The sequence below is a fragment of the Chelon labrosus genome (assembly GCF_963514085.1).
Source record: "Chelon labrosus genome assembly, chromosome: 4".
Classification (NCBI taxonomy): Eukaryota; Metazoa; Chordata; class Actinopteri; order Mugiliformes; family Mugilidae; genus Chelon; species Chelon labrosus.
In genome coordinates, this window is record NC_140340.1 from 24,399,881 (window position 1) to 24,427,851 (window position 27,971).

The window sequence follows — 27,971 nt, forward strand, 5'->3', positions numbered from 1 at the left end:
GTTGGAGGAGCTTTGCAGTGCAAGTACACTCAGTTTTGCACACAGAAAGTCCTCTCAGTAACTTCCCACTTTTGGACACATCCATACTCCGTCACTTAACTGGAGTTTGGCTCCACTTGTGTGTAATCAGGCAGCCATCCATATATTTGTCACCATTGTGGTTGTAATGCTGCAAGAACAAACTTCCCAACTCTACCTCTACCTGGGTAATGACTGATATAGTCACCCAAAGCCCTTTTCCTTCTCTTCTGCTCATAACTCTGTCAGACAGAGCTCAGTAATGCAGCTCAACTGTGACGAGTGTTTGCTGTTTTAAGGCCTGTAATTAAGTCAGTTAAGCTCCCCTTTTTCCGTCACAGCGCACAACCAGAGAGAGGTTCCAGGGGGTCCCAGCGCCCACCTCTGTCACGTGCTGGACCTCATAGTGAGCGATGGCTTTTTAATAGAGGCCTCCCAGCAAAAAAAAAAAAAAAAAAAAGCCAGTGGAACCAACCCGAGGGAATATTTAAAAGATCGGCCAAAAGAGCAGTAATGAATAAGCAGCCCTTCCTGTTTTCTTAAATGTGGAAGCCACATTGAGTAAAGGTAATTGATCGGAACTAATTAGCGATGGAGAGATAAACGATGGTTAGGTGAGATGCTGCGCTTTTAATGACACGCTGTGGGGATGAAGGCCCTGTGGATTTAACTCTTGAGCGACTGCGTTGACGTTGCTAGACTATGGCAAAGCTTGGTCACGTGTTTGTGGTTTAATCTCTAAGGCACTGGCAGCGATGGAGTGTGTGGATGTCGTCATAATTCCATATTATTTGAGAGTTGCAGTTAGATTTTTATTGTAGTAGTATCAGAATTAAACCTACTGTTGTGTAATGTTGGAGGTTTGGTGCAGTGTAGCAGAAGGTGCTGTCTGTTTAAATTCAGACACATGTTGCATGTGACAGTTTATGATCCTGCAGGCTGAAGTATCAGTATTTACACAGGGTCCATGGTCTGGCATCAGCAAGAATGCGCATTCATTTGTTCTACCATGTTAGAACAATTACTTCATTTATCATGTATCGCATGGTTGAATGAGAAGCAGGAGTGTTTTGGGGCTGGAATTATACCCAGTTTGCGTTGCACGATATCAGTTTGCTATTTTCACCTTGTCAAAACATGACAGAAGGAAGATAATCTTTTGTAGAATCCAGCAACCAAGTTGTGTCAAGTCTTGAAATAGCTTTTAACATGCTGACACCGGAGTCGCTGATAGATGCAGCGATGAGTCTTTTCACAGCTGGGGCCAACCTCTGTCTCTACATCATTCCAGGTTTAACACATCCGCAGCTCGCTCTCTTAGCAACGTGCCTTAGCTGTGTGGCAAGGGTTGCCTCTTGAGATGTCAAGAAAATTCACTTTCATAAGTTAATCAGAGGGCAAAGACTGAGCTTGCGCTGAAAAGAGCTGTCACGACCCAGGACAGTCTCTGACACACCTAATCGTTTAACCATCAAAGAGTTTCCTCTACTTTTTAATTCTCCTTTAGGATTTCTGAGTTTATCGTTACAAAGCACTGTCACGAATTGAATGTTATGAAGGGATGTGTTCCTGTTAAATGTTCTATTTCAACATGATTCCACGGCCTTGGTTCCGACTCATTCCCTCGTATGCTTGTTAAGAAATAAAAAGGCCTTGAGGTTGATTGTGATAAATATCTTGTGAAAAAAAAAAACGAGTCCCTGCCAGCAATACATCATTGTTATCCTCAGTGGGCCGAGGAGTGAGGAGATATTTATGGCTTATCTCTCCATGGTGTCAGGAAATCCACTTGGAAAAACCACTGCCATAAAATACATGTCCTATCTTATCTTGGGAATATAAAGCAAAACGAATATGTAAAAATATGCAGAATTTTTTTTTTTAACTCAATGTCTGCAAGTATGGTTTACTCGGAGAGTGAAATGGATATTACGCTGCTATCAGTGTTTTCGATATTGCATGACTGAGTGTCCTAAATGACAAATATCATGCACTTTACTGCAGATCACAGATTGTCGTTGTATTTGTCAGACTGTACTATACCAGACAATGTATTGCCTGTAGTAGTGAAAGTTAACTTGCAGAGACGTAAGTTTATTAAGATCATGTCAGTTTCAATTATTGCAGTGTGTAAATGCATTTGCAAGTAAAGAATTAACTTCTGAATAACAACTTATTGTCTAAAAGTTTCAAATTTTCTAAAACTAAACAGAACATGTTGATTTAAAGTTACTTAAGTTACTGAAAATCTTTTTTTAGAGGACAAAACAACAACAAAAAACCTGTTTGTTAATTTGGACAAATTGCCAGTTATGTGACACGCAGTATACGTCATTTGTTTTAAACCGGTTAAAATAACGCATGACCCTTTAATGGGGATGCACCCTAATTAATCTCCTGCTACTCCCAGTGGTGATGTACTGCAGTTAATCACGCATTAATCCCCAAATATTTTCTCTGCAGTGAACTCTCTCTGGCTGAGATACAAGCCATACATCTCAGATGAATGCCCCACATTCTCAAGATAAACTTGCCTGGGGAAGCTGATTACTCTTTCCTCACACGGAGGTTCTAGAAGAGCTCTGTTTTGACTTGTCTGCCTTAATTGCTGTGTCAATTAAAATGTGGCAGGGCAGGGCAGGGAGAACGGCAAGAGGCTCCAGCTTGTTCACAGCTGTGCATTGCCTGCAGTGTTGATGAAGAGAGAAAGTGAGGTTGGGTTGCTGGGGAGCTAATACAGTGCGCCAAACAAAAGCAAGGTGTGTGTTCCTGTCCACTTGGTGACAGCAATAAACAAGGGGCATCTTTATCTTGATATATAAAGAGAGTAGATCTCCACTCGCGACAGCCTTTTTGGGAAAATATCTGAGAGTGAGCAATTTGGAATTCATTTATAATGTAATGAATGGAGGCAGTGCCGTAAACACAAGGAAAGCATGTGTCTGTTTCTTTTACAATCAACTAACTGTGAGGCCTCTGATGGAAAGGGATGTCAAGTTACATTAATATTATTGCCCTGAATTTATTAGACATTAGTGGGGCCAACGATAACATGCCAGATTAACCGCTTTCACATTGGAGCTGAGTTTTGTTCTCTTTGGCAAGGTACAATCTACAGTATTACTGTGGACCCTTTGGGACATGAGGGGACATGGTTGGTTTCATACCAAACTGGTGGTTAATTGCTGGGTGCTGCTGGGCCACGGGAGAGTGTGAGAACAAGGCATCTGCTTCCACAGATGATTGTCCTGCTGCAACAGAATCGGTTGTATCAGCAAGACTTCCAAAAAAAGTAAAAAAAAAAAAGGCCTCCAGTGGTCATATTAATTATGACTGAAGCAGTGAAGAACGTCTGGTTACGTTATTGAAGAGAGATTACATTTGTGTAGGAAGGAGGTCAAGGCGGATTGATGGGCCAGTTTTAAGTCTTGGTTCATCCATTCAAGGTTTGTTCATTTCCTGGATCCAGCAGCGAGTGTGTTTTTTTTTTTTTTTTTTTTTTTAAAAGCTTGACTGAGATCATTCCCTAATCTTAACCACATGTTTATTATTGCAACCACAATGATAAAGGTCCCAAGACCTTAACAAAGTACTCATTTTAATGTAAACCAAGATGTTAACCAAGACAAAGTGAATTCTGCCTTGGGGGATAACATGATAGCTGTTCTTCTGCTGATGAGCTTTCAGACTCTTACATCTATCACTCATACTGAATCCGGGATCATATTGAACTTTGCCCATACCCATAGTCCCCACCAACACAGACATTTTAACACTCTACTGAACACTTACTAAGGTCCTAGCTCCCAAGAAGAGCCCTCAAGCACTGTCAAAGCAGATATTGCCTCAAACTGGGATAAGCTACAATTATTGCAGTTACGTGGGGCCCCAAAAGGCTTCCTTTCACCTGAACATTTTTTTCAATTTCCTCTTCCGACACTTGTTTGTCTGTTATTTGTGTCTCAGCGCTTTTTAAAAAATTACTTAAGCTCAGTCCTGCGGTCTTTCTCATGGTAAGAAAGTGAATACCTTCTCACTTGGGTGCCTCCTCCCCTCTGGTTTCTTGTCTGCACCATCTAGGAATTCTCTCCGAACAAAAGCTGTATTTTAGCCACTTTGCAATCTATACTTCCGACCTCTCCTGTAGCTCATTACCTGCTGCCAGAACTGCTCAAGAGGAGGGCTGCAGGGTCATAGAGTAGGATATCCTGCCTGTCAGTCAAACGTCAGCTCTGTCAGGTGTGTCGGATTTAAACCCAAGCGGGGGAAGACTGACTGGTCATTAAAATCTCTCAGGGAGGCCGAGTTTTGATTTTTGCCAAAGCTCGGTCTGTTTCCACTGCTGTCAGTGTGTCTGTGTGTCTGCTGCCGTGTGTGAATGTCACCTGAGGCATGAGAGAGACAGGTTCCACTAGATTAATGAGGAATGGAGATAATGACGGGGGGCAGAGATGAGGAGTTGTGGTGGGATTGGGTGTTGGGCTCTTGTTTTTGTGTTTTTTTTTTTTTCCTTTTCTCTGTCTCTCTCGGGCTTGTGTCCCAGTGCTGATCTTTGGTCACATGGGACGGATATATCCACTGACCTGTGTATGGACGCAGAGAAATTTGACTAAAGGAGCTCCTTGACCAGAGATGCACAACAGGATTTATTGATCGTAAAGGGAAGGAATTCTGGAGTTATACTAATATTCCTCCCAGTCAAGTGACACTGGAGGAATATGGTATGGAAATGAAAGAATCAAACAAATGAACACTTATTTCAGCAGATTGAAAAAAATCTATGACAATTTATATATGGATATCTCTAGTCATTGTTTTTTGATAAAGAAAATCTAGTCTCAGTAGTACAGTGGGCTTGTTTGCTCCATGAAGACCTTTCATTTACTCTCCTCCTCCCCTCACACCTACTCCCTGCTGCGTTCTGCTGTCATGCCAGCCTCTGAAGCTATAAATCACAGTGGATTTCGGGGCCTTTTCATGGTTTTGTGTAGGCGAGTCCCATTGTAAGCTTCAAATGTTTGGGGTCAGAGGCAGGCTATCATGCACCCAGAAGAATTATGGATGTGCGAAGTGCGAGTTTGTTATTGAAATGATAAAAGGAAGTCCTATAGGGATAGTATATCAACCCTAACCCCCACAAAAAGACAACAGAATGGTTGTCAGAAGGAGTGTGGACTTGTCAAATAAGGAGGGCAGAAAGATACACAATTTTTTCTCCACCTGGTCATAGTGCAACTCTACAGAAGAGCAACAGTGTTGACCCCTACATGCACTCTGTCTCTTAGAGAGATTGCAGCCCGTGACAGACCATGATGCCAAACCATTAGCTGAGTTAAGGCGGCCAGGGATTGAGAAGCTCAGATCAATGAATCATTATGGGGAGTGTTCGCAGCCCGAGCGGGTTGCTTACAGTCGTAGCTAAGCGGCAACGCAGCAATCCCTCAGCCACTTCCCACCAACACACAGAGAGGCCGTCCTGGTAGAATAACCCAGCAGGATTTTCTCCGGATTAACAGCTGAGTCCATGTCAAATACGCTATCCAGGAATCATGAGGCAGGGCACGACCTTTTCACTTGACACTTTTTAGATTTCCGCAGTGGGCAGGTTTATTAACATTGTGTGGTTTACAATATTTCCCATTTATGGATTCTACTTTCTGCGGAATGAAAGATTGGCTTTCTGTTCTGCTAAATGGTCTCAGGTGTTCTTTCACGTGAAGAGGATTTAGCTTCGGTTGAAAAGAAAACTGGCTGATACTTAACAGGTGTTTTCAGACGGCGGAGACTGAAGGAGATTTTACCAGTAACTACAACCACAGCTCTATTTTTGTATTTCTGGCCATTAAGTGATCATTATCATTAAGTGATTACATTATCTGACAGTAAAACCCAAGGTGAACACACCCATGGTTTTGCACAGAAGACCCTCCCATAAGCTTTGGCTGTCCAGGAGGTTTGGTTGAAGCCTGTATTACTGTGATTGCCACCTTTACTTGCTATACTCTTCCAACAAAACTCTTATACCATTTAGAGACACTAAATCTGCCACAAAATTCAGAAGATCTGTATCAGACACAATTATTGCTGAAGTTAAGAGGTATCCTTGTGTTGGCAGATGACAGCAAGGCAGATGCAGTAAACACTCTTATAATAACTCTCTTTTTGTCCATCTGTACTGTGAACTGAGACCCTCACCGCTCCCATTCTCCTGCATAGCCCTCCGCATTTAAAATGCCCAGCCTTTCCTGAGGCACAGTGTTCCCTTAATAGCCACCCATCCTGTGTTACTCTCTGACTACATTTCGGGTGATATTGATCAATCTTGAAAGAGGAGCCCTTAAGTGAAAGTGTAAAAAGTCCTGGTAATCAATGATTGACAGTTGGCATTTCTCTCATCAAGGTCACCTCGCCAATTTCAGCGTGTAGCAGAGCTCCAGGGCAATCAAGTGATGAGCGAGAAAGAGGGTTTGTTTTGTCTCTTCAGATTTGGCTCTACTAGAGGGAGGTTGAACTGAGAGAACAACTTTCAATCACAGCAGTACTTCAGCTCCAAGACCTCGATAGAACATGGCTGAATGGAAAAAAAAGGGGAAATCGATCTTTCTGCCACTAGTGTATTTGCACCCGGCCTGTCAGGCTTTTTCGGTCTGCAATCACAGCTGCAGCTAATTCAACTGGGACACAACCACAGGGCCACTTTACTGTTAAATTTAGTCAGAATTAGTAAATTACTCTGTTGGAGTATGGTTTTCTCAGCCATTTGATTCTTGTAATATACACGAGTTGTTGAAAAGAAGATGTATGACCATGTAGTTTGAGCTCAGCCAAGACAACCTTTGGACTTGAATTTCTCCCCCAATAAGTTGCTGCATGTCACTGTTTAACCTGGCTGCACCTGAATTCACTAAATACATTTTGACAAGCACATTTCCGCCTCACACATTTAAATCAGGTCCTGCTGGGCTGTGAGCGTAGACCCGTCATGTTAACCACTTAGAGTTCTGTTCATAAACATCCCATATCTTCAAATGAATTCTCTTTGGCTGTGAGAAAAACACAAGAAGGCTCTCCTGATTTAGAAAGCATGTTTCCTCAATTGAGAAGTGTTCATGGTGGGGCAAAAAGAGGCCATACCGAAGGGGCTATAATGGAGGAGAATGAGGATGCTTTGGCTGCGTGTCTCTCTGTTCTCCTCTGTGGACTGAGGTTTTGATCCATGCTGCCAAAGCAAACACCTCCATATTCCACCTCAGAGAAAGCAATATGAACCTTTCACATGCTTCTTTCTTTCACCTTTTCTGTATTTTCCATCATTTCTACTAGGTTTGCATGGTAGTTTTACACATGTAGAGGCACTGCTGTTACGCACACTTCCAGTTTTGTCTTTATTCTGGCATTGTTTTATTTTTCTACTGCTATGTCTGACCCATTACACTTGTATTTGAGGTAATTCACTTGCATGTGTACAGAACATGAGTGATGTGCATGTTATCTAAGTGTGTGAGAGAGACAGAGGGATGAGATCTAAAAAGGCATGCACCCAAACACATCTCTGTCTCACCCACTCTGTCCATCGCCTGCCCTTATCATCCTGATTTTATCACCCTGTTAGCTGCCGGGAGATTACCAGTGACAAACTGGGATGGCTAAATCGGCTTCGTAAACTCGCTGACCCTTCAAACCACCACCCACCCCCTGAGCCGCTATCTCCTTAACACCACCTTACATGGGCATAGAGCATGGTCTGCCAAAATAACAGTCTTAACTCAGATAAAGCTCTGATTTCCTATCTAGGAGAAGACGTGGACAAACAAATCAGGCCCAATGACAGAACTAATTAATTTGTTGCAAAGAGGAAATTAAATGGGCAGTAAAACATTAAAAACAAAAAATACCATGCGATTAGAATCATCAACTTTTAAACACCTGTAAGTTCTCAGTTTTTTCTTTTGTCTTCGTTTACACATTTTTTTTTTTTTTTCAAACCCTCACCTTTAAACAAAACCTTGAAAAGACTCAAAACAATCAGTCAGTTTGGGACAGTTTATCTTCCAAGATTGATTCTTAGGTTCTTAAGAGAACCTATTATCTCGTTCGGACTCAGAAAGAGGATAAGATTGCACAGACTTAGAAGGCCCTTTAAAACAACCGTGGTTTAAGAGCAGCAGGCTTACAGCATCAGAGAACACGATGGAATCAGTGACTTTGCTCTTCGCTGTCTTCCAGATGTCTTTCCTTTAGTAACAACAGAACTGTATTAGTTAAGTTCAGGAGGAGTTAGCCCCGTGACCCTTGATTCCCATGGGTGGATGTGTTAGGCCTGAAGCCCATTTTGGGTTTACCCTGGCTGACAGGCTGAGCAAGGCAGCAGCAGCCGAAAATACAAAGCTGTTTATAAAAGGCTAATCGCCTTCATTTCAGATGAGTGAGCTCTGAATAGAGAAAGTAAGTGATGAAGCAAAATGCAAAGAAGTTGCTGACATACACAGGAAAAATGGGATTTGCATTCTAATCCCACTTCCTGTCCACAAGGCCTGGGAAACAGAGGTGCATCGGAACTCAGCTGATGAGCGGCCTGCGTTCAAAGAGGGAATGTAGAGAATGGGGATCTCCCACCAGCCTTCTGTTTCTATCTACATCATCTGTCTCATGTGGAACTGACAACCACTTTGGGTCCACACAGCAAAACAAACTAAACAACTAAAACAGTAAAGGCTCTTCCTCTCGCAACTTTTCCCTAACCCTGCCCACCCATGGAACAGGGAGATGAGCGCTGAGGTGGCACCGTGTGCACTTACCCAGGATGAGGGAGCAGCGGGAGACTGGTGGGAGGAAGGGACCTGGAGCAGAGCCACAATGGTTGCTGTCACAATCTGTCCAGCCTCCGTGTCATTCTCAGGAAGGGGCTGGAACAACTGGCCTCCCACACTGTGACCCCACACTGGCATAACAAATAAGGCATTCATAACCATGGGGCATGATAGTGGGCCACTGGTGTCAGATACCTAACTTGCTGTATCCTGTGTCTGTTCAACTGTAAATCTTCCTGCCTGTCAGGATGTACCTGAGAGACACAAAGATATATTGTAGCAAAGAGACATTGTCTGACATAGTTTTCTCAGTGGTCTATTCATGCTGCCAAGAAAGCTCTTCTCAGTAAATTCACTACTTTTAAGAGAAAGATGTTGCCCTATTGATACGAATAAAATAATCAGTTACCTTTCTTCACTGGATAGAAACTACTTGGAAATACTTATTTGTAAGACTGCAGAGGACAAAGACTCACTTCCTCAGAGCACAGCATGGAAAACAGTCAACATGCAGTTACTAACACATACAGTATAAGAAAACTGAAACCCTGAGCTGAAGTCAGCCCGAGGCTGCTTCAATCTGATCTGTCTTCTAGATGCCCTTTGAGGCAATTGTTTGTGTTTATCGTACCAGAAATACCACAAAGATAAGAATTTAGTAATATTTATGAGCGTCATTCATGATGAGAAGTAAATACTTTTCACGGGAAGCCCTGAGCACAAATGACAGATCCAGCTATTAAAAGTCACTTTCTTCCAAAAATTTGACAACCACTTTCTGTAAGTTTGAATAAAACTGAACTTAGGCACTAAATGTGTGCAACTGTGTCGTTGACTCATTTATGGTGTATTTCTTCACCTTTAAAAGGGTACCTGGTTTTAACAAGCTTTCGATCCGTCTCTTGTATCTGTTCTTGTTCTGTTTCTGTAAAAGTACAGCCCAGTCTCAGTAAACAAAAGTCTTCCAGCATTCTCGCAGAGAGCGAGACTGAGAGGGATCCATCTTCATTACAATAAGTCTTCTGGCCTGGTTTGGCCTGTTTCTCCCTGTTGCACAAACCTTCAGGAGTGAGACAGCAGAACCAGAGATGCTGGAGCGTGTTTCTGACTGTGTCCAGTATGAGGGGATTATTGTCTGACATGAAGCTGAGGCATGCCAGGTTAAGATATGGGAAGCTAGCAGGGCTCCTTCAGTTAAGGTTTTATGTTTAGTCTTTATGGCATGGCTGCTGCTCCTCAAAGCACCTCTGGAAAGTGCTCTGTCATTGTTGCTCTGATATAAGTGTTCTGTTGCCTCCTCCTAGGACTCTGTGCTAAATCAGCATTGAAATGAATTGACCACACTAAATGTACTCAGGAAACCAGAAGGTATGCACATAACTGCGTCGAGACAGATACCATATACTAGTGATTCATTGGTTCTCGGGGTGTAGTAATTCATGGTCTTAGTGTATTCTCATCTGCAATGAGCTGAAACTCTGGGCTGGGAAGTGTTAGACTGATGGCAGAGAGGTTACAACCCTGAACCCAGTGAGGCATGTTTGTCACACACTCCCTTTTTATTTACCCCTGCTTGCTCATTGCGATTCTGGACAGGCCATCCAGTAATGCCACTTTACCCCAGGCAATCCCTGTTTCTTGATTCCTCTCAGGCTGAGGAGAGATAACCCTGACCCTGAGCTAATCCCAGATTAAACCAGAAAATAAAGCACTGCCACTGGTGCCCAGTGACCTCTGACCTCCCTGTGTCTGCTGGCTGAGGCTGCAGCAACCCTGTTGACAAGCCCTCGCAAAGGCAGGTTTTATCCAAGAGTTGTCCAGAGAAGGTTACTCCATCTGAGAGCTCAGGTTACTTTATACAACAGCAACAACCAGTTTCGACTAGGTTCTCCTGTGACTGACAATGCAGTTGATTCACAACAACAGTAGGTATAAAAAGATTGCCAGGGGATTGCAGGAGCTGACACGTGCAATGGGAACAGGGCAAGACGTGTCAGTGCTGAGGTGGAGACTGTTAATAAAACACATGTTGGTTAAAACAGAGCCATGTTTGTGCAGATGTGTAAGATTAGATCAAGACTCTCATGGGAGGATCTCCTTCCCTACTTGGTCTCCATGTTTCACATCCTCCTCAGCTGGCTCTCTACTTTCATATGTTTTCTACTAGATCGAGGGGAGAGAATGTCCATCTGTTTGGAGAGAGATTGCAGGTCCGACAGGTTATTGACTTAAAATATGTTGAGGGGTTCTAGTTTTGGAGGGATGCAGCAATGCAAAGATTAATACATTTTCTACTTTGGTCATGGATTCTTTATCACCTCTTGTACTGGAGCATATCTGTGCTGTTATGAGAGTTTACATGAAAGTGGAGATAAATATGTACCTCCCCCTACCTCTCACTCTCTCCGCCTGTCCATCAGTGTGCTGGGTTTGGCAGGCAACAGGAGAGGGGCTTAGGTGATGGGAGCCAGAGGCCCTGTGATAAGGCCGTCTCTCCGCATGAGAGCTCATCAGAGCTGACAGTGAATACAAATTGGTGCCATTAGTGAGGAGGGGGAGTGGATGTTGGAGGGGTGGGGCACTACAGTGGCTCCTAATTATAGAGCGGGTGAGCCCCCAGGTCGGCAAGGGGGAGTGGCAGGGTGCAGAGTGCAGTAGTAACGAGGTGGCGACGCGGTAAACAGCAAGGTGTCACGTCTCCCGCTGACACAGAGCATCATTCTGGATACTGCGAGGACAGACGCGGTGGTTAATGATGTGTGATATCGGAGCGCTTTTAGCGCGTATCCATTATGACGGATCACATTCAACGTGTGTCGAGACAAGAGAGGGTCAGAGCTTTTCCCCAGAGAGGGATTGCACAGCAACAGAACACAAACAGCATGCCATGAAAAGCCAAGCAGATTCTCTTTATTGCGGTTTAATGGCTGGTAAAGCCTTACAGGGAATCACATGAAATTTCTTGTCTACGCAAGAAATAATGATTGGATGTAGTGTCAGTTATTTATTTTCAGGATTCATTTTGCTATATCAAAATGCAAGAGGCCAAAGTGATGTCTTTGCACAATGAGTCATAAATTCAAAGGTTGACAAAGGAATCCAACTAGATGTCCACATGTAATGATAGACTGTTTGCATCAGTTTTCTTCAGTGATCTAACATCATTTTATAAATATTTTAGCTGGTTTGCTAGGAGGATTGGACTTCTTTCTCAAGCCTTGTCTTTTTATTCTGAATGCTTATGGAGCTGATGAATTTGTTTACAATAAATTAGCTCTAATTGGTTGTAGGACTATCCAGTTGGGTGTAGAGTTTTCTGTATCATTTGAAACACGACCTATAATGAAAACTAATTCATATTCAACTATGTTTTCTGCAGAATTTACAATAAAATAATTTTACAGTTTGCAGAACAAGATAACAACAGGAAACAGGAGTTTTTTGCAGACATGATGTTATGTCTATGTTTTCTTACAAAGCCACAAGCTGCAGAGTCTGCCCCTCCACCACACTGCAGTCATATACTCAAAGGATGCAGCGAAGCTTGGAGCACGTCACAGAGATTACCATTCCTCTGTGGGTCAGGCTCTTTGGCATTAACAGCAGGTCAGATCATATCTCTGGATCCTGTGCCCTTGCATAGTTATCTGCTCAATGACACGTCCTATCTGATGTGACACAGCGGCCGAGCCTGTGGCCACTGTTCTCGTCCACCGCCCCACAGAGTGACTAAGCTCGTGCGAGCAGCTGCTGCGTTCTCATGCTGTTAACGTTGGTTTTCATTCAGCAGCCAGGCTAACCTCATACCCACTCTCCAGTAATCACATTGGCATTCTTTAACAACTGTGTCACCTCTCTACTGGCTTTGAAGCGTGCAGCTTACACAAACCCAAATAAATCATGTACATGTTTGACATGAAGACAAGTTGTGTTGAAAAAAGCAGGTGAGGAGCGAGGGAAAGGGCTGTGGTCCCAATAGTCGCTGATTAGAAGTGGCTCTGCTAACAAGATAGCAGCGCAGGTGGTAGTCCAGGCCTCCAGCGGCAGGAAAGGGTTCTTTAATCTCCATCTTCATGTTAGTGTTCTCAGTGACTGCCCCTATATATTAGGTGCTTCCTTATCCTGCAGATACAGGAAATAGGCGTGAGAAGGTTTTTCTAGATTAAGATAAGAGAGAGAACACAACCAGTGTCAGATAGAGGCATGTGGATATATGCCAAACATTACTTTATAAGTTCAGTAATGTCTTCGACTTTACACAAAGTGTACTCATCTAAAAGTACACAATTACATTTTATGAAAGGTATACATACAAAAAAATATATACAAGAAGACGTGTGTGTTGTTTTTTATTATGCTTTGTATAATATTCTCCGACTGAGAAGGATTGGCAGGTTTATAACAGATAAATAAACAGAAATCTGCAAGAGGGCTCTTAGGCTAGGTAAGTCCTTCTAGATAACACTGCAGATAGCAGCAGTCTATGTGTTCGAACTCAGCCCTGATTCTCAGGTTTGTCTCTACTTCACTGGCAAACATAACAAACAAGGTAAGCAACTGTGCCCAAGACAATAAATGCACCCTCATACAGGTCCACATGTGACACTTATGAATATTTCAGTGACTGAGACACGTAGAAAGGAATAAGAATTGTGTCAAGACGAGCATGTCTCTTAAACCTGTGGCACACCGTCTCTGCTTATTATTGCACCTTGTTAAAAGTTGACCCAACTAACTGCCAGCTAGGCAACCAATTTTCCCCCAGAAAACCTTCTCTGAAGCTCTTTTGTGCAGCTCCATCCTCGCTGTTGCACTGAGGCGTGCCTTCTGAGAAGTAATAAGACTGTCTTAACAGGAGTTTTTCTCCTCTGCATTGACAGCATTCAAAATATTTGGCCAGGATTCCTGACAAGTGCTGCCTTTGATGTGAGAGGGCGCGCTACCTCTCCCGCCCCCTCTTAAACACCCTAATTATCACTCCTGCCACTCCGGTGTGTGTGTGAACTAACACACCTCTTTCTGACGGGTTGGAAACTGCCTCAGGACTCTGCTCAGGTAGTGCAGCTTGTTTGTGATGTGCCACAGGCTAATAGGGTATTTCTGTCACTTTATTACACTTCCTTAGAACACTGAATTAAACACTACATATTTTCGTGTAGAGTTGTTTCTGTTAAATCGATCATAGCTTGAATTTTCTATCTCTAACACTTCACGTGGATCTTGCTGCAATCCTTGGACAGAAGGACAGGTTGATGCAGTGGCTGCACTTTCTAATTATCAGCCACACTTTCCACAATTGAAAACCACAGAGCCGTGAACTGAGCGGATCATTGCTGCACACTGCTGCTCATCCACGCTGCTCACCACCGCCTGCCTGTTCACTGTTAAAGAAACAGACCACAAACTTTTGTTTCTTGCCATCACCATCCCCCATCCTCCGTTCCTACTTCTGCACAGGGAATACTGCAGGTTTCAAGCAGCGACACGCTCTGCACTGACACTGGCATTGGCCTGCACTTTTAATTTACCCAATTTGAAACCAGAGAAATATGCAGCGGGGTGGAACACCCGTATCAGTGTCATGCAGCGAGCGCGCACCACGCTGTCAAGTGCCAGGATGTGTTTTTACCCCCTCTTAATTCTCTCTCTGTCAGTGTTTTGTTTAACCACACTGTCTGAATTTTTCCATGATCCAATCACTTAGCCGATGCTCCTTGTGAATTTGCCAGGAAAAGTTATGAGTGGGATGGGCAGCGTACTGCAAACTGGATGCACTAATCGTTCCTTAATGAGAGGAAGTTCTAATGTTACCTAAGCAAACTGCGGGGTAGGACGCATTAACAGCTGAATATGATACATAAAATCCAGTCTCCTCTTTCCCTTGTGTGACAGCATGGTGGGAAATCATTTCATATAAGGCAGCATCAACCAATGTGCTTTCTGGAGATGTGATCTTGTGAGTGAACTCCATGCCACTTTCCTGTTCAAACGTATTTCGAAAGTAAACTCGGCCCGTTGGCTATTAATTTGAGGCAAGGAGATATGCTATAACATGCAGGACTGCAGCAGTGGATATCACCGTCAGAAGACAAGTATTCTTTCAAGGAGGAGGAGGAGGAGGAAGAGGAGGAAGAGGAGGAGGAGGGCTGGCTCAGCTTGACAGTGAGGCATGTCTCTCCCCTCTCTTTTTATACCTCATTTAACCAGGCAAGCTTATAAAAATACATTTATGCTACTAATAATTGCCTCAGGAAAGGGATGCAATAGAATGGTGGAACACATCCAGGACTTTTCAGCACAACACTTGTATTGTACTACAAGCTACTGACCATCTAAAATACTAAATTTGCAAACATGCATGCGTGGCGTTGATTGCACACAAGAAGACAATTTTGCATTTTGCAGTCCAGTCCAGGTCAAACGTTAGTCTTTCACTTGTGTTTAATCTCAGGAAGTAAATCTAATGGTTGCAATGAAACTATATCTGCCAATAAATACAATAAACCATCCATGTACCTTTGCTATTTGGCTCATGTTTCAGTGCTGACTCAGCTTCAGTGCTACCGGATGCACTACCCTGATCAACCAATCCCTTTTTTGTCTTGCAAGGATCATGTTTGTTGAGTTTTATCAGTTGTGTCTGCAAGTAGAGAAATAATAGAGGAAACAGCCTCCCAGCCTCAAGTTGGTACTGTTACACTGGTGGAACAGGTAATAATGGTGTGTGAGAGGATTATGTGCTTTGTTGAGGTTGAAGTCGGCAGAGCGTGACATCAGGATTCTCTGGGACTACCTGCATGCATATCTATGTGTGTGACCAATTACATGAAAATAGCTCCATCCCAATAGCAGAAAAGACACATAAATCTGTCACCAAAACAACCAGACAGTGAGCATATTATGGTCCTATGAATTTGGCTTTGACAATGAAAATATTGTCCTTGGCTCCAGCTTGCCACAACCCCATTTTTACACTTAGAAATAGTGCACATGCATGTTCTGCACCTGAGGGTTGTAGCTTGTGGCTATATTTATATTTCATTCTTTCACTGATTTCCAACTGCTAACTGAGACAGCTGAGATATGACAGTTTTTGATGGATTCATGTCAAATCTCACTGAGTAAAGTAACTGTCAAATAGAGTCCTTGGAGTAAAAAGAACAACACTTCCTTCTGTTGAAAACTTTCAATTACCGCACAGTACCTACAAACCCAATGACCTGGTGATGACATTAAACTAGGATGCCTTCAGTACTCATCCAGCTCTGTTCTCAAACACCGGCGAAGACCTTTCCTGCGGTCAGAGTGGAGTGTTGAGTTGTGGGAACAGGCAGTGGGCTGTGTCAGCCAACAGCACCTTGAGATGCTGGGAGAGAGGAGAGGATTGTCTGTGTTCAGCAGACTGGAGAAAGTGGACCGGATCGCCACTCATAAGTAGACTGAGAGGTCCGAGTTCACTCCTGTGTAATCACTTAACTTTCTGTGTACTGCTACCCCTGCAGTATATGAACAGGAAATAATGAATAGAAGAAAAACTATGATAAAACCACTTCTGTTTGTTTTGAATGCAGGTGATGGCGTGATACTGTAAAAGTGAATGAGGAGTAGGAGAGACATTGAGTGTGAGGATCAGGTTCCCTCTCTGGCTTACTTTCACCTCTAATAGAGCCATTGCCATTCCACAGGAGGGAAGCTGTGTGTTCCTGAAACAAAGCCCCCGCTGTGTGTGTGCAGACCCCCCAGAGTGAACCTAAGCCATACATGCAGTAATGGGCTACTTTAAGAGTTTATCTGGCTCGGATAGACACACTCATACTCTGCTCCCAGCCTTTAAATCTCCAGGATAAGTCTGTGTGTGGAAAATGCTGTCATGCCCTAATGTGGCTGACAAAGAGCACACTAGTTCAGCCTTTCCTGTTTGAAATTGTACTCTCCTCCTGCAAATTTGTAGCCGAGTCAGGAAAACAGTGGCTTCCGTGTGCAGTCTAATATATCTGAGCTTACTATAATGTGTCAGGTTGAATAGATCAGGGATCATTTGCAAATTTGATTTACCTTTGTTATTGCTTTGAAACTTAGTGCCAGCTCTTCCAATAATGAATGTAGCAAACGCATGCTTCTGCTTCCATCTGGGAATTACAACAAACCTGAACAAAGTCCTCGTCCATTCTTTCCATCCTGGCCATCTTTCGAATGGGCATCAAATAAAGCCTCTCCACTGCGTCATTCTTGAGCTGTATAGCCTCTCTGCATGCCTTTCCAAGCTGATTGTGTCTGGGTGTTTGCCTGGCACCAGCCTCAGCCCAGCGACCTGCTGGGCAGCCTGACCTCCGGGGTTTGGTAGCAGCAGAGCACAGTCTGCTGCCATTATACTTCCTCATTCAACATTTCACACAAACACAGTGCCATGTCCAAATGCCTGAGGCAATGACTGACTCTGGGACTGATAAAATAGGGAATCATGTCACCAGTCTAATAGCTGGTAGTTTTGGTACCAGATTTCCTACAGTTTTACTCTCCTACTGCTGAGTGGCATGGACTGTAGGTCCTGAGCAGCAATACTTCAACAGGGAGCTTGTAAGCTGATTTAGTCATAGCGAATGACCTGTGGGATAAAGAAAGGTATTCCATTAGAGCTCATTATTCATGTTTTAGCTGTGACAAAGAATTCAGACACGCTGTGGAGTACATTTAGACCAGGCTGCGTGCGTATCATCAGAAGAGATTAGATTACACATGTGTTTGTTTCTTAATGTGCAGCTCTCCGTAGGGCGTGTTGTTGCTTTGCGCCGTTCACATTCCCTCTTCAGCTGACAGATGGTCCTATCCAGCTTTCTCTCTGACAACAAACACACAGGCCGAGGAGTTGCTGACAACCTGCTTCAGGAAGAGCTTCGACTGGCCCTGGGAATGTGTATTTGTGTGTGTGTGTGTGTGTGTGTGTGTACAATGCATTTTTGTCTAGTGTGTTTCACTCTGTCTGTGCACAGACACACAGCTAGAGTGTACAGGGACTCATCATTCAACTTAAGACTCCAACACAAATAATCTCAGGGCCCGACCACATGTTGCAGCTCCTCCGCGCAGGAGTCTGACAGCTGCCAATCACTTTGCTGACCTGTAAACATTCCTTTGGTGGGCACATTTATTAAATCAAACTATACAAATATAGCAAATCTAACGCTATTAATCTTTGCTTATTGACGTAACCCCTTGTTAAATTTAGATCTGGCTGGAAAGACTGGTAATATCAGATTCCACAGGGAGACTGTTTGAAAAGGTCTCTAGATGGTGTTTATTTTAAGGCCCAGTGGTGGACATGTTGATGGCTTTGCATGCTTGGGTGTCCAGACCTCTTCCTCAGAAACACCTAACAACCACACAGGAATGTTTCTCAGTAACTTCAAACTCACGGAACATGACTGCACAAACAGAGCTTGCCCAAAAACATGTTCAAACCTTGAAATGGTCTGACACCCCACCTTGACTACATTTCATGCTTTGCTCCTAATAATTGTAATTATACACTGGCATCTGATATGATGTATGTAAATAGTCCAATGTAGCTAACATATACATAACAGTTTATCTTCAGGTTTTCCTTCACCACTTTTCGGCTGCTAAACCAACATGTAAGAACTCAGAGTAACCTCAAAGTTTGGCTCTCATTTCCATTTTTCTGTGGTCTATCGGTTGTAGAATCAACAACAACATTGCTGGGGCTTTCCTACTGTTTGAGTGAAACCTCTGTGTTTGTCCAGCAATATGTGAATGCCACCCTCTAATGCCTCTCCCCTATAGATTGCGAAGGAGTGTGTTTGTCTATGGTGGGGCATGGGGCCGTTGCTGTCTTAGCAGTGGCCTCTTTCTTCTGCCTGTACGTGGTTGCTGAACCCAGAAGAACATATCAAACAAACACTCCAACACATAGCTGTGGGGAGATTGGGTTTCTCTCAACATGAGAGGACGTGTCGACTTCATTGTGTGACCAAAGGCTCACACTCATTTGACCTTCAGAGAATGGTGTCCAAGCAGGGATGGAAGAGTTTACAGGCATCAATACTCTGTATGCCCTCTTTATCCTACTATGTATGTGGTATGCATTTGGACTAAACTATCTAGCCGTCAAACTAGTGTGTCTAAGTTCTCTGTCTTCTGAGTAGAAGTCAATGTAAGTAGTAGTCAAAGACTGCCACTGACGAGAGACTTCCCAAATCTTTTGATCTACTCAGGCGGTATTAAGCCATCAACACTGTGTGACAGACACTCAGTAGCACTTGTCTCTAATGTGCGGTGTTACGTTACAGCAGTGTTGGTGGAAAACCATCAGATAAGTCCACACGGGTATGCAGTAGTAGTGCGAGGAACGTTGCGCATGGATGTGTGTGTCTAAATGTGCATATGTGACTGCAGCTGTCATTAATGGGTAAATTTGTCTCCATGCAGAACTGAGATCCACTGGCACTGCACATCACTTCGCCTACCTCCTCAACACATCGGACTACAGGATCCTTCGCATGGATGAGGACCATGATCGCATGTACGTTGGCAGCAAGGACCACATCCTGTCCCTGGACCTCCATGACATCAACAAAGATCCGCATATTGTAAGACCTTTCCCATGCCTCCACTCACCCTGAACCCTTACCACTAAAACGGGCTGTTACACTGGGAAGAAGCAAGCGTCTTTACCTCAGCGCTCACAGCAGTTGCCCCTTGGGCAAAATGTTCTGTTCTATTGCCCCAACAGCCATTTTAGTTCATCCACATCTAGTTTTTGTTGGAGTGCAGTTTTTCTGCTTGCAGTCCATTAAAACACTGGAACTGGGTTATGGCAATCCCAACAGGACTCATTTTAGTCTGGGTGGATATCCCCTTTGCATTTTTAGGCCAAAGAATCCAATAAATGCCAGTGATGTATAACAGGTTGGACTGTAGCTGTAAAATGTCCCGTTTCCCCCTTGCAGATCCACTGGCCAGTGTCCGAACGAAGAAGGATGGAGTGCCTCGTGAGTGGGAAAGATGCCAATGTAAGTATGCCTGCTGACAACACTCATAACCACAGCAGGCATGTTCAGCTGAGGTGATTTTATCAACTTGATAGCTTGATAAAAGAGTCTCTTTTTAAATGGATTGCATTGAAAACACTCCCTCCATTGTTCTTACTGATTTAATGCGGGAAACCCAGCAAAATGGCATTCACCTGTACTTGGCGCAGTTAAACACTGATTCCCTTCTGTCTAGCCACAAAGACAGGAATGGATTTGAGCAGAAAAGCCTCAATTTCACCATCCTTCTGTCTGCCAGGCTGGGGTGGAGAACACAATACTAGAGGCTGAGATTGGCTTTATTACCCAAATATATATAGAAGCACAGTATTACTGGCATATACAGTATTTAAATGAGAGTCATTCAGCATTCGGGAAATCTGCAGGAGGTGCAAAGTTGAACAATGAATTGCTTTTTATTTGGATGTTTATTGCTGTTTTATTAACTTCAATCTTTGTGTTTCCAGGAGGAGTGTGCAAACTTCATCCGTCTGATCGAACCATGGAACCGAACTCAACTCTATGTCTGTGGGACTGGAGCTTACAATCCAGTCTGCACCTTTGTCAACCGCGGACGCAAACCTCAGGTTAGGATGGAATATTAAGAATGTGGAGGAGGTCATAGCAGACTCAAAGAGCTTTCTCCATCTGCATCATGAATGGCACAGCTTGCAGCTCCCTTTTCTTTCTCTTACCCAAGTTCTTACCCTCAATCCACCTTACTCCAGGCTCCATTTATGATGATTTTCCTCCATCATTAAGCCTGCTCATGGTGCCATGCGTCCCCATATGGCAAAGCAGCCAGCACACCAGCCTCAGCAGCACACAGCTGTTGTCCCCAGTGTGCTGTTAAAGCTACTCTGTTTAGTCTCAAACTTTAATGGGACCTCTTGAATTTCCTAAACCAAGCCAGGCATCACTACCTTGCCATACTCCCCTTTAACACCTCACTCTTCTTTAAATATCACACTTGTTCCCTAATTATGACCTGGGGACTTTTATAGAAGGCAATAAATAAAAAGTAAATTTCCCATTGGAGTCTCCCTCAAGAACATAGAAAACTTGCAATGGCAGGCATGGCTAGCACGAGTCCCTTGTTGCATACGGTTCCTACATGACCCCTTACTAACGAAGGGCTTCCATCCCGTCACTCACCTATCCATCCACCCCTTCATGCATCCATCCAGGCCACCCGCCAAACTCTACCATGTGAGACGTTGGGTAATTGGAAGAGGGAGCTCCCATTATGGGGTGCAAGTGGAATGTTCCAGTTCTAGTCCATTAATGAGAGGGTTGTTATTTTCTCAGTCACGCTGAACAGACAGGTCCGAGTTGTACCCCCGTGAACACGTTTCTCAGCTGGACTGGGGAGTTAACCGTGGTTGCAAAAGCATGAAATGATACACTCTACACTGATGCTTGCATACGCATATCATGACACACATATGGAAACTTTTTTTTGGTTATTATTTATTCAGAGAGACTGTCATCTGATAACACCGCTGCAGGATATATTCCTAATATGTCTCCTACTTAAAGAATGAGCCTTGTAGCTTTTGTAAACTGTAATAACTAAATGTTTTGCTTTGGCAGCAGCTTTTAGGGTATTTGCAGTATGTATCATGCTGTGAGAGCCTTTATTGACTCAGCCACAGGATAGAGTACTATTATTGTTGCCTTTTCCACCATCTGGTCAAATAAAGCTACGCACATTCCCTGCAAAGTCTTTCACACACACACATCTATACATATTTTCCTCATGCTCTTGCATCATATTGACTTCCAAAGATTTGGTTTGAGGAGCTTCTCATGTCTGGAATTCAAGACGTGCTCAGGCAATCTGCAGCAAGGTCAGGAAGGGCCTTGATCCTTCGTCATCAGTGGCGTAACATCCAGACTGTATTGCTGTTTCCTGTTTTAGACATCCATGTATCTGCAGATGGCCCAGGCCAGAGGAAGGGCTAGCCGCGCAGCTGAAGCCAGCGCGGTGCACGAGACACTTGGACTTAAGGTGCGATGTGGGCCCTGTCTGCACCACAGCCCTGCATACTGCCTGGGCTTGCGGTCACCAGCAGCATGCTCCCTGTTTTTGTGTCAGAGCACATTTTACCACCACCTTCTTTAACTTGACCTTCATTTATTTATCTGCCTAACATTTGGCATGCCTCTTTGTCAGCCCATGCACGACCTTGGAGGTTTAGTTTGGAAATGCATTTAATTTCACGTCATTTTGTCTCTTCCATGTTTCATTCATATTTTCCTTGTGTAAGCCTCACTGTCTGAGCACCTTTTCTTATTCATCATTGTCCTTGTGGCGCTTTGCATCTGTGCTAAATGCCATGTTTTGCATGAGAGCTAGGTTACCAAGCGGAAATGGCTTATCAGGCTGCTAAAACATCACAAGGCACAAATTTAATTAAACAGGCTTTCACTGCTGCTCAGTGCATGACATATTCATTTTAATTTTGCATGCATTTAGCTGTGCCCACGAACAACAGACCTGAACCATTCATCTTGCTTATCTGAGCCAATGCAGTATGTCTCACCCATCAGCCCTTCACTACACAAAGTCCTCTATCGTCTGTAGGAATGTGGTACAGGCTCTCCCACACTGGCGGCAGGACTAGTCAGCATCTGACCCACTCCCACAGCAGGCTCTGTTAGCCCAGAGCAAACACCAGCCATCTGTAGTCAACTAGCTATGTCGCAAAGGAAATAAAAGAGCCACATACTTGAACATGTCTTCACTGTTTGAGCTCTCTAAGCACTCTAAAACACAGCAATGGCCCTTTGAAGGACATTAGGGCTTTATATGAAGTGGGACACTTTGAAAATGTTTCAACAGTTTTAGCCTGGTGGGGTTTTGTTTTCTACAGATGTTGAAATTTTTTAGAAGGGTCATATTTTATGGTAGGGTTGTAAAAACCCATTCAGGGCACAGCTTCCCTCTGGTACACATAAATGTTTGTGACCTTTTTTTTTATACATCACTGTCTGGCATAGCTGCGAGTGAGCTGCCAGCACCTTCTTATTTTCACGAGTGGTGATTTTAATCAGAGATGAGCAGGGAATAGCAAAGGGGTGTGTGAATGATCCAGTGAAGTGAGTTTGGCAGAGTGCCATAGTTTCTATGCTGCTTTAGTGCTGATGGACAGTGACAGAGATGACTCCATCTGAGTGAAAAATGGGGAATGGACATGCTATGGTCTGTGAGGCGGAGCTACAGGACATGTCATTACATGCCACTGTTTCATTTTCCCCACTCTCATACGCAAATTCCTGCCAATCACCGTTCAGTGCTTGCGTGCTGCGGTGCCATGAGCAGTGAGCATCAGTCATCCAGCCTCCATTCTAGACTTGTTTTTTTAACTGTGCTAGATTACAGGTGTCAGCCGTCGACTTGAACACCCATAGGCACCAAGAAGCTGAGAGATATTTGGCATGCAGCTTATTATGGCAAGAGAAGCGGCCCACGACACATTGTTTTCTGCAGCAGAATGGCATGGAGATGGATTAGAAATTCCTTACCTTCCCTGCATATATTTTTCCATATGAACATATGCTCATTATTCTAATTCTTCATCCCCCCATCAGGCCCTATAGGTCCCACTGGAGTCAGAGGCAGCACACATGCTTCCTCATTTTCCCTCCACTAGGGAATCACAGTGACAAGATGAAGAGTGCTGAATTTATTGCCATCTCCATATGATTCTTCCATTTCAGGAAGAAATCTTCCATTTGGAGCCGGGCAAGGTGGAATCTGGGAAAGGGAAGTGCTCCTATGACCCGAAACTCAACAGCGTGTCAGCTTTGATCAGTGAGTATCATCTGGGTTTGGTCACGTGAGGTGCTGCTTACAGCAGTCTCATCTCATATGGAATCTTCATCTTTTACAGTATCTCCACTTTACATGCAGTATATGTTCCTGTTTCTGCTGCACAGTTTATATCTTTGGCATACTTGTCTAAAATTATTTATTGTTAGTCAGTGATGCATGGAAGGTCAGGCCAAGTGTCTGTTCAATTCTGTGCCTATTTCCCACAGTCAGCGGCTTAGCCTAATGAGCCTAATCATTAGATCCTAAGGAATTTTTCCTTGTTAGGGTGGAAACGGGCTCAATAATATGTGCCTATTAATATGTCAGTCGTACCCTAAGAAATTGATGGCTTTGAATCAAAACACTTAGGACATGTTAGAAGAAATTGTTCTCATATTACCATTTGACACCTAAGATTTGCTCTAGTAAATATGGGAATTTACCAGGACTTGACTGTGGTTAGAATGGATCAAAGAAAGTCAGTGGACCAGCATATCACCTAAAGGATTATCTGCTTTTGCCTGTTCAGTGTGAACACAGAATCTTATAATCTGTTGTAGCACTCATGAACTCAGTGTCCTCTGTCCCTTTGCCCAAGGTCACTTCGTTAGGTCTAGGCCACACAGTTGCCACCAGTGAAAGGCGATCTTTTCTCTGCGGGGCAAGACAGCGGGTGTAAATCACTGCCACTGCTTTCCCACATTAGCGCAGTGCCAGCTGACCAGTATGGAGCCAGCACTGTCATCCAAGATGGATTTACCTCCCACCTCCGCCAGTTAGCATCATACAAGGGATGCTGTTGTTAGTATTGATAAGGATTAAGAACCCTGTACCACAACAATAGATTTACCATTGACCACAGGCTGCTCAGCTCTCCACCACATTAGACGTCTCATCATCCGTGGACATTTTAATGATATATCATCAATCTCGCTATAGCACTGCCGGCGACCATAACATTGAGCATAATGGTGGTCGAACTGTGTTTCTATTGCCTGCTGTGCCTTTACTCCATCTCTGAGAGCTCTGACAGTCACACCTGCTCTCCAGTGGGGCCCATACAGCAGCTGGAAGACCAACACCTTGCCTTCCTGTGGTTTAACAATTCTGTTGTGTACATTTGTCAGTCTGCACACATGGATGTGCTCATACTTTATGCCTTTATGAAGTGTGTGTGAAGGCTTGTTCAAGAGGACCGAGTGCTGTTGGTATTTTATGTGCTCCTTAATTTCCTTAACAGAGACGCATAGTTCAGGAGAATAAAGTGAATACACTGTGGGGATTTATTTGAGAATCAGAAACTAAGTAGGAATTAGTTAGAACTTTTAAAGTCTTAATGAAAAAGTAGTATTGCTCCAGTTAAACACAATATTCAATGTGGTGCATCAATATATTATCAAACGTGTATTAATCAACAGCAGAAAATTGTCCCCAGCAAATGTATTTGTTATTCATATCTGAGTATTCTTTGCAAAAGAAAATAAATAATAATAATTACAGTACCCACCTGTTTTAGGTCAAACTGAATTTTATATTTGTCACCTGCTTCTAAAGTTCTGGATCTTCTGTAGCAGGGTTGGGTCTGAGTACAACATGCAGGAAGTCTGAAAAGATAAAAAATAATATTAAAATAGATATAAATAAAATAGAATAAAGCTGATGCAAATAATGCAAACCACATCCTTAAACAGTGTAAAAGAATTATAAAGAATTATAATCAGAAAATTATTACAACAAATGAGACCAGTAAAGTAATGTGTTACCTTGTTTCCAGTCATTTAAATGTCTTTCATCTTGTCCTGATCCCTTGCATAAATGAACACAAATGTGTAGGTGATGATTTTGTTTAAGCTGTTGAACTGTGGAACAAAGAACCCTGAGATGTTTCTAAATATACTCTGTTAAATAAAAGCCTGAGTTTTGTGCCAAGGGTGGTGCTGGAATAATGTCACATTGAAGGAATTTGACTAAACTGAAGTGTTTTCTCTCTTTCTCAGATGGTGAACTGTATGCTGGGGTCTATGTTGACTTTATGGGAACAGACTCTGCCATTTTCCGTACTTTGGGGACAAAGACTGCCATGCGAACCGATCAGTACAACTCCAGATGGTTGAACGGTAACGGTCCTATGTAGCCTGTGAATGATGACTAAAGCTTCCTTGCATGACTTCTCGATATACAACTCAAACAGGGACACGAATGAAAAATGAAGTAGAAATGTAAAAATCCTTGTGTTTGTATATGTTTAGAAACCCCCCAGCGAGTGATAAACAGGAAGCACCGAAAGTTTAGAAAATATTTCAGCCAGATGTTTCTTCGCTCACCTAAACACCTCACCATCTTTTCTCCCTCACAGATCCCACTTTCATCCATGTACACCTCATCCCCGATAGCGCGGAAAGAAATGACGACAAGCTGTATTTCTTCTTCCGGGAGAAGTCCTCTGAGATGGGCCAGAGTCCCGTGACCCAGTCCCGTATAGGACGCATCTGCCTGGTGTGTACCCAGTATGAAGCATGTTTGTTTTGTTTCATCATAATGAAAAGAAAACCTGCAGCATCGACACAAAAAGGCTGGAAGTGTCCCAAGTCAAATCACCCACTGTGTTTGGGCTCAGGAGTAGTATTTGGTTAACGCTAACTTGCTGGAATCCACATGTGTCTTTAACCTTCCTGTCTACAATGCATCCCTCTGTCTGTGAGACTGCCCTCTGACCTCTGACCTGTAAACTCCTGGCTTCCTCTTCATGGTAGTTCAAAAAACACTTGGAGATTTTAGTGTAGAAGCAAAAATAAAACTGCCTTTTTAAATTAACTCATTTAAACTTGACTTCCTGCAAAAAGCCTGCCTACTGTGCAGAATGATGTGAACCTGAAAAACAAATAGCACGCAGTCAGAAAACTAGTGGTGCATCTTTCTGCTTATACTGTTCATTCAGTGTGCAGTTCCCTTACAGCTTTGCGTGCATGTGGGAGCATTGCAGTGGGGACATGAGAATGGTTTTAAGTGAGAAAATGTGGCGTACGTGCGCTCCTCGCCTCAGCTGTTCAACGCTGTATTTATTTGAGGGGTCAGGTGCTGACCCGGCACACAAACACTCATCCCCCTCTGAGTGGGCTCTGGCATGGCCTCCAGAGACCAGGTCCTGTCTTTCTTAACTTCGCCACACATCTGGATGCTCTTACTGCCATTCTTTGCACCCTGCACAACATGAAAAATACACTCACTGTAATTACACTGGAAACTGTGAAAACATTTAAAGAATGTGAAGCCTCTGACTACCGTTTGAAAGGAAATAATAAATTAATTCAAATGATTTCTCCTCAAAGTGCAATACATTCTCTAAAGATAGCTGGTTATGGAGAAGGCCTCTATAGCACATACTGGTCTCAGCTCTTTCTTACTGGGATGAATTCTGGCCTCACTCCACCACAGATGGAGTAGTCTAAATAGGAGGAAACAGTGTTTACCACCCCTATCCCTACTCCTCCTTTAGCTTCCTGGCTTTGCAAACCAATGTGTACCGTATAGAGTGTGTTTGTGTGGGTGGCTCCACCTGGGTTTGCTTTCAGGAGGGAGGATGGCGCAGGATGAAACTGATGGAGAATCTGTGTTTTGTGTCCGCCCACCCTCTCAAAAACAGAACGACGATGGAGGTCACTGCTGCCTGGTCAACAAGTGGAGCACCTTCCTGAAGGCCAGGCTCATCTGCTCCGTGCCCGGGGCTGACGGCATGGAGACGCACTTTGACGAGCTCCGTGAGTACAAAGACTTCACACCTGCAAGCTGGCACCATGCTGTGGCTCCTTCCTCTGTTTTCAGTTCATATGTTAATGGTCATTATTTGGACCAAGCAGTTCTTGGGACTTCCTGAGGGTAACTACCCAGTGGGGAGCTTGCGCGAGAATTACATACCTTCAAGGGCAATTTCTGTTAGCACTAGCACCACCAATAGGCTGCCAGCTGGTATAGCCATGTCTCTTTGTTCTGTGGCACATTGAATGTTAAAGGGCTGATAAAGCCTGTCAGCTTATTTCTCCACATTTTGTTCCATTTTTTCAAGGCTAACATCAAGAGCGTTGAGTGTTTTGTTAAGTGCTGCAATCATGTGTTTGATTGATTGGTGTTCACTGAGATTCCTCTTGTGCAGGGAAAATACCGACCATGAAGTACAGTATGAGCTAAAAAAACAAACAAACACCCAAAACATGTAGTTCTAAGAACTACAGTCATCCTCAGGTCCTGCAGTGTTGCCAACAAATAAAGGGCATATTTTCT

The 27,971-nt window shown here is 43.5% G+C and overlaps 1 protein-coding gene across 4 annotated transcripts in view; it reads left to right on the top strand.

The window, feature by feature from the left end:
• Nucleotides 1–27,971, top strand: part of LOC311486656 (semaphorin-3F-like) — a 55,578-nt gene that overhangs the window by 14,452 nt on the left and 13,155 nt on the right. For 2 of the 4 annotated variants that reach the window (XM_084542584.1, XM_084542583.1), the window contains exons 3-10: nucleotides 19,275–19,435; nucleotides 19,796–19,858; nucleotides 20,344–20,463; nucleotides 21,798–21,887; nucleotides 23,600–23,693; nucleotides 25,691–25,810; nucleotides 26,050–26,189; nucleotides 27,337–27,451. In XM_084542584.1, coding sequence (XP_084398710.1) covers nucleotides 19,275–19,435; nucleotides 19,796–19,858; nucleotides 20,344–20,463; nucleotides 21,798–21,887; nucleotides 23,600–23,693; nucleotides 25,691–25,810; nucleotides 26,050–26,189; nucleotides 27,337–27,451 — 903 coding nt within the window. The remainder of the gene's footprint in view (nucleotides 1–19,274; nucleotides 19,436–19,795; nucleotides 19,859–20,343; nucleotides 20,464–21,797; nucleotides 21,888–23,599; nucleotides 23,694–25,690; nucleotides 25,811–26,049; nucleotides 26,190–27,336; nucleotides 27,452–27,971) is intronic. The other 2 variants (XM_084542586.1, XM_084542585.1) reach the window with 1 other exon arrangement.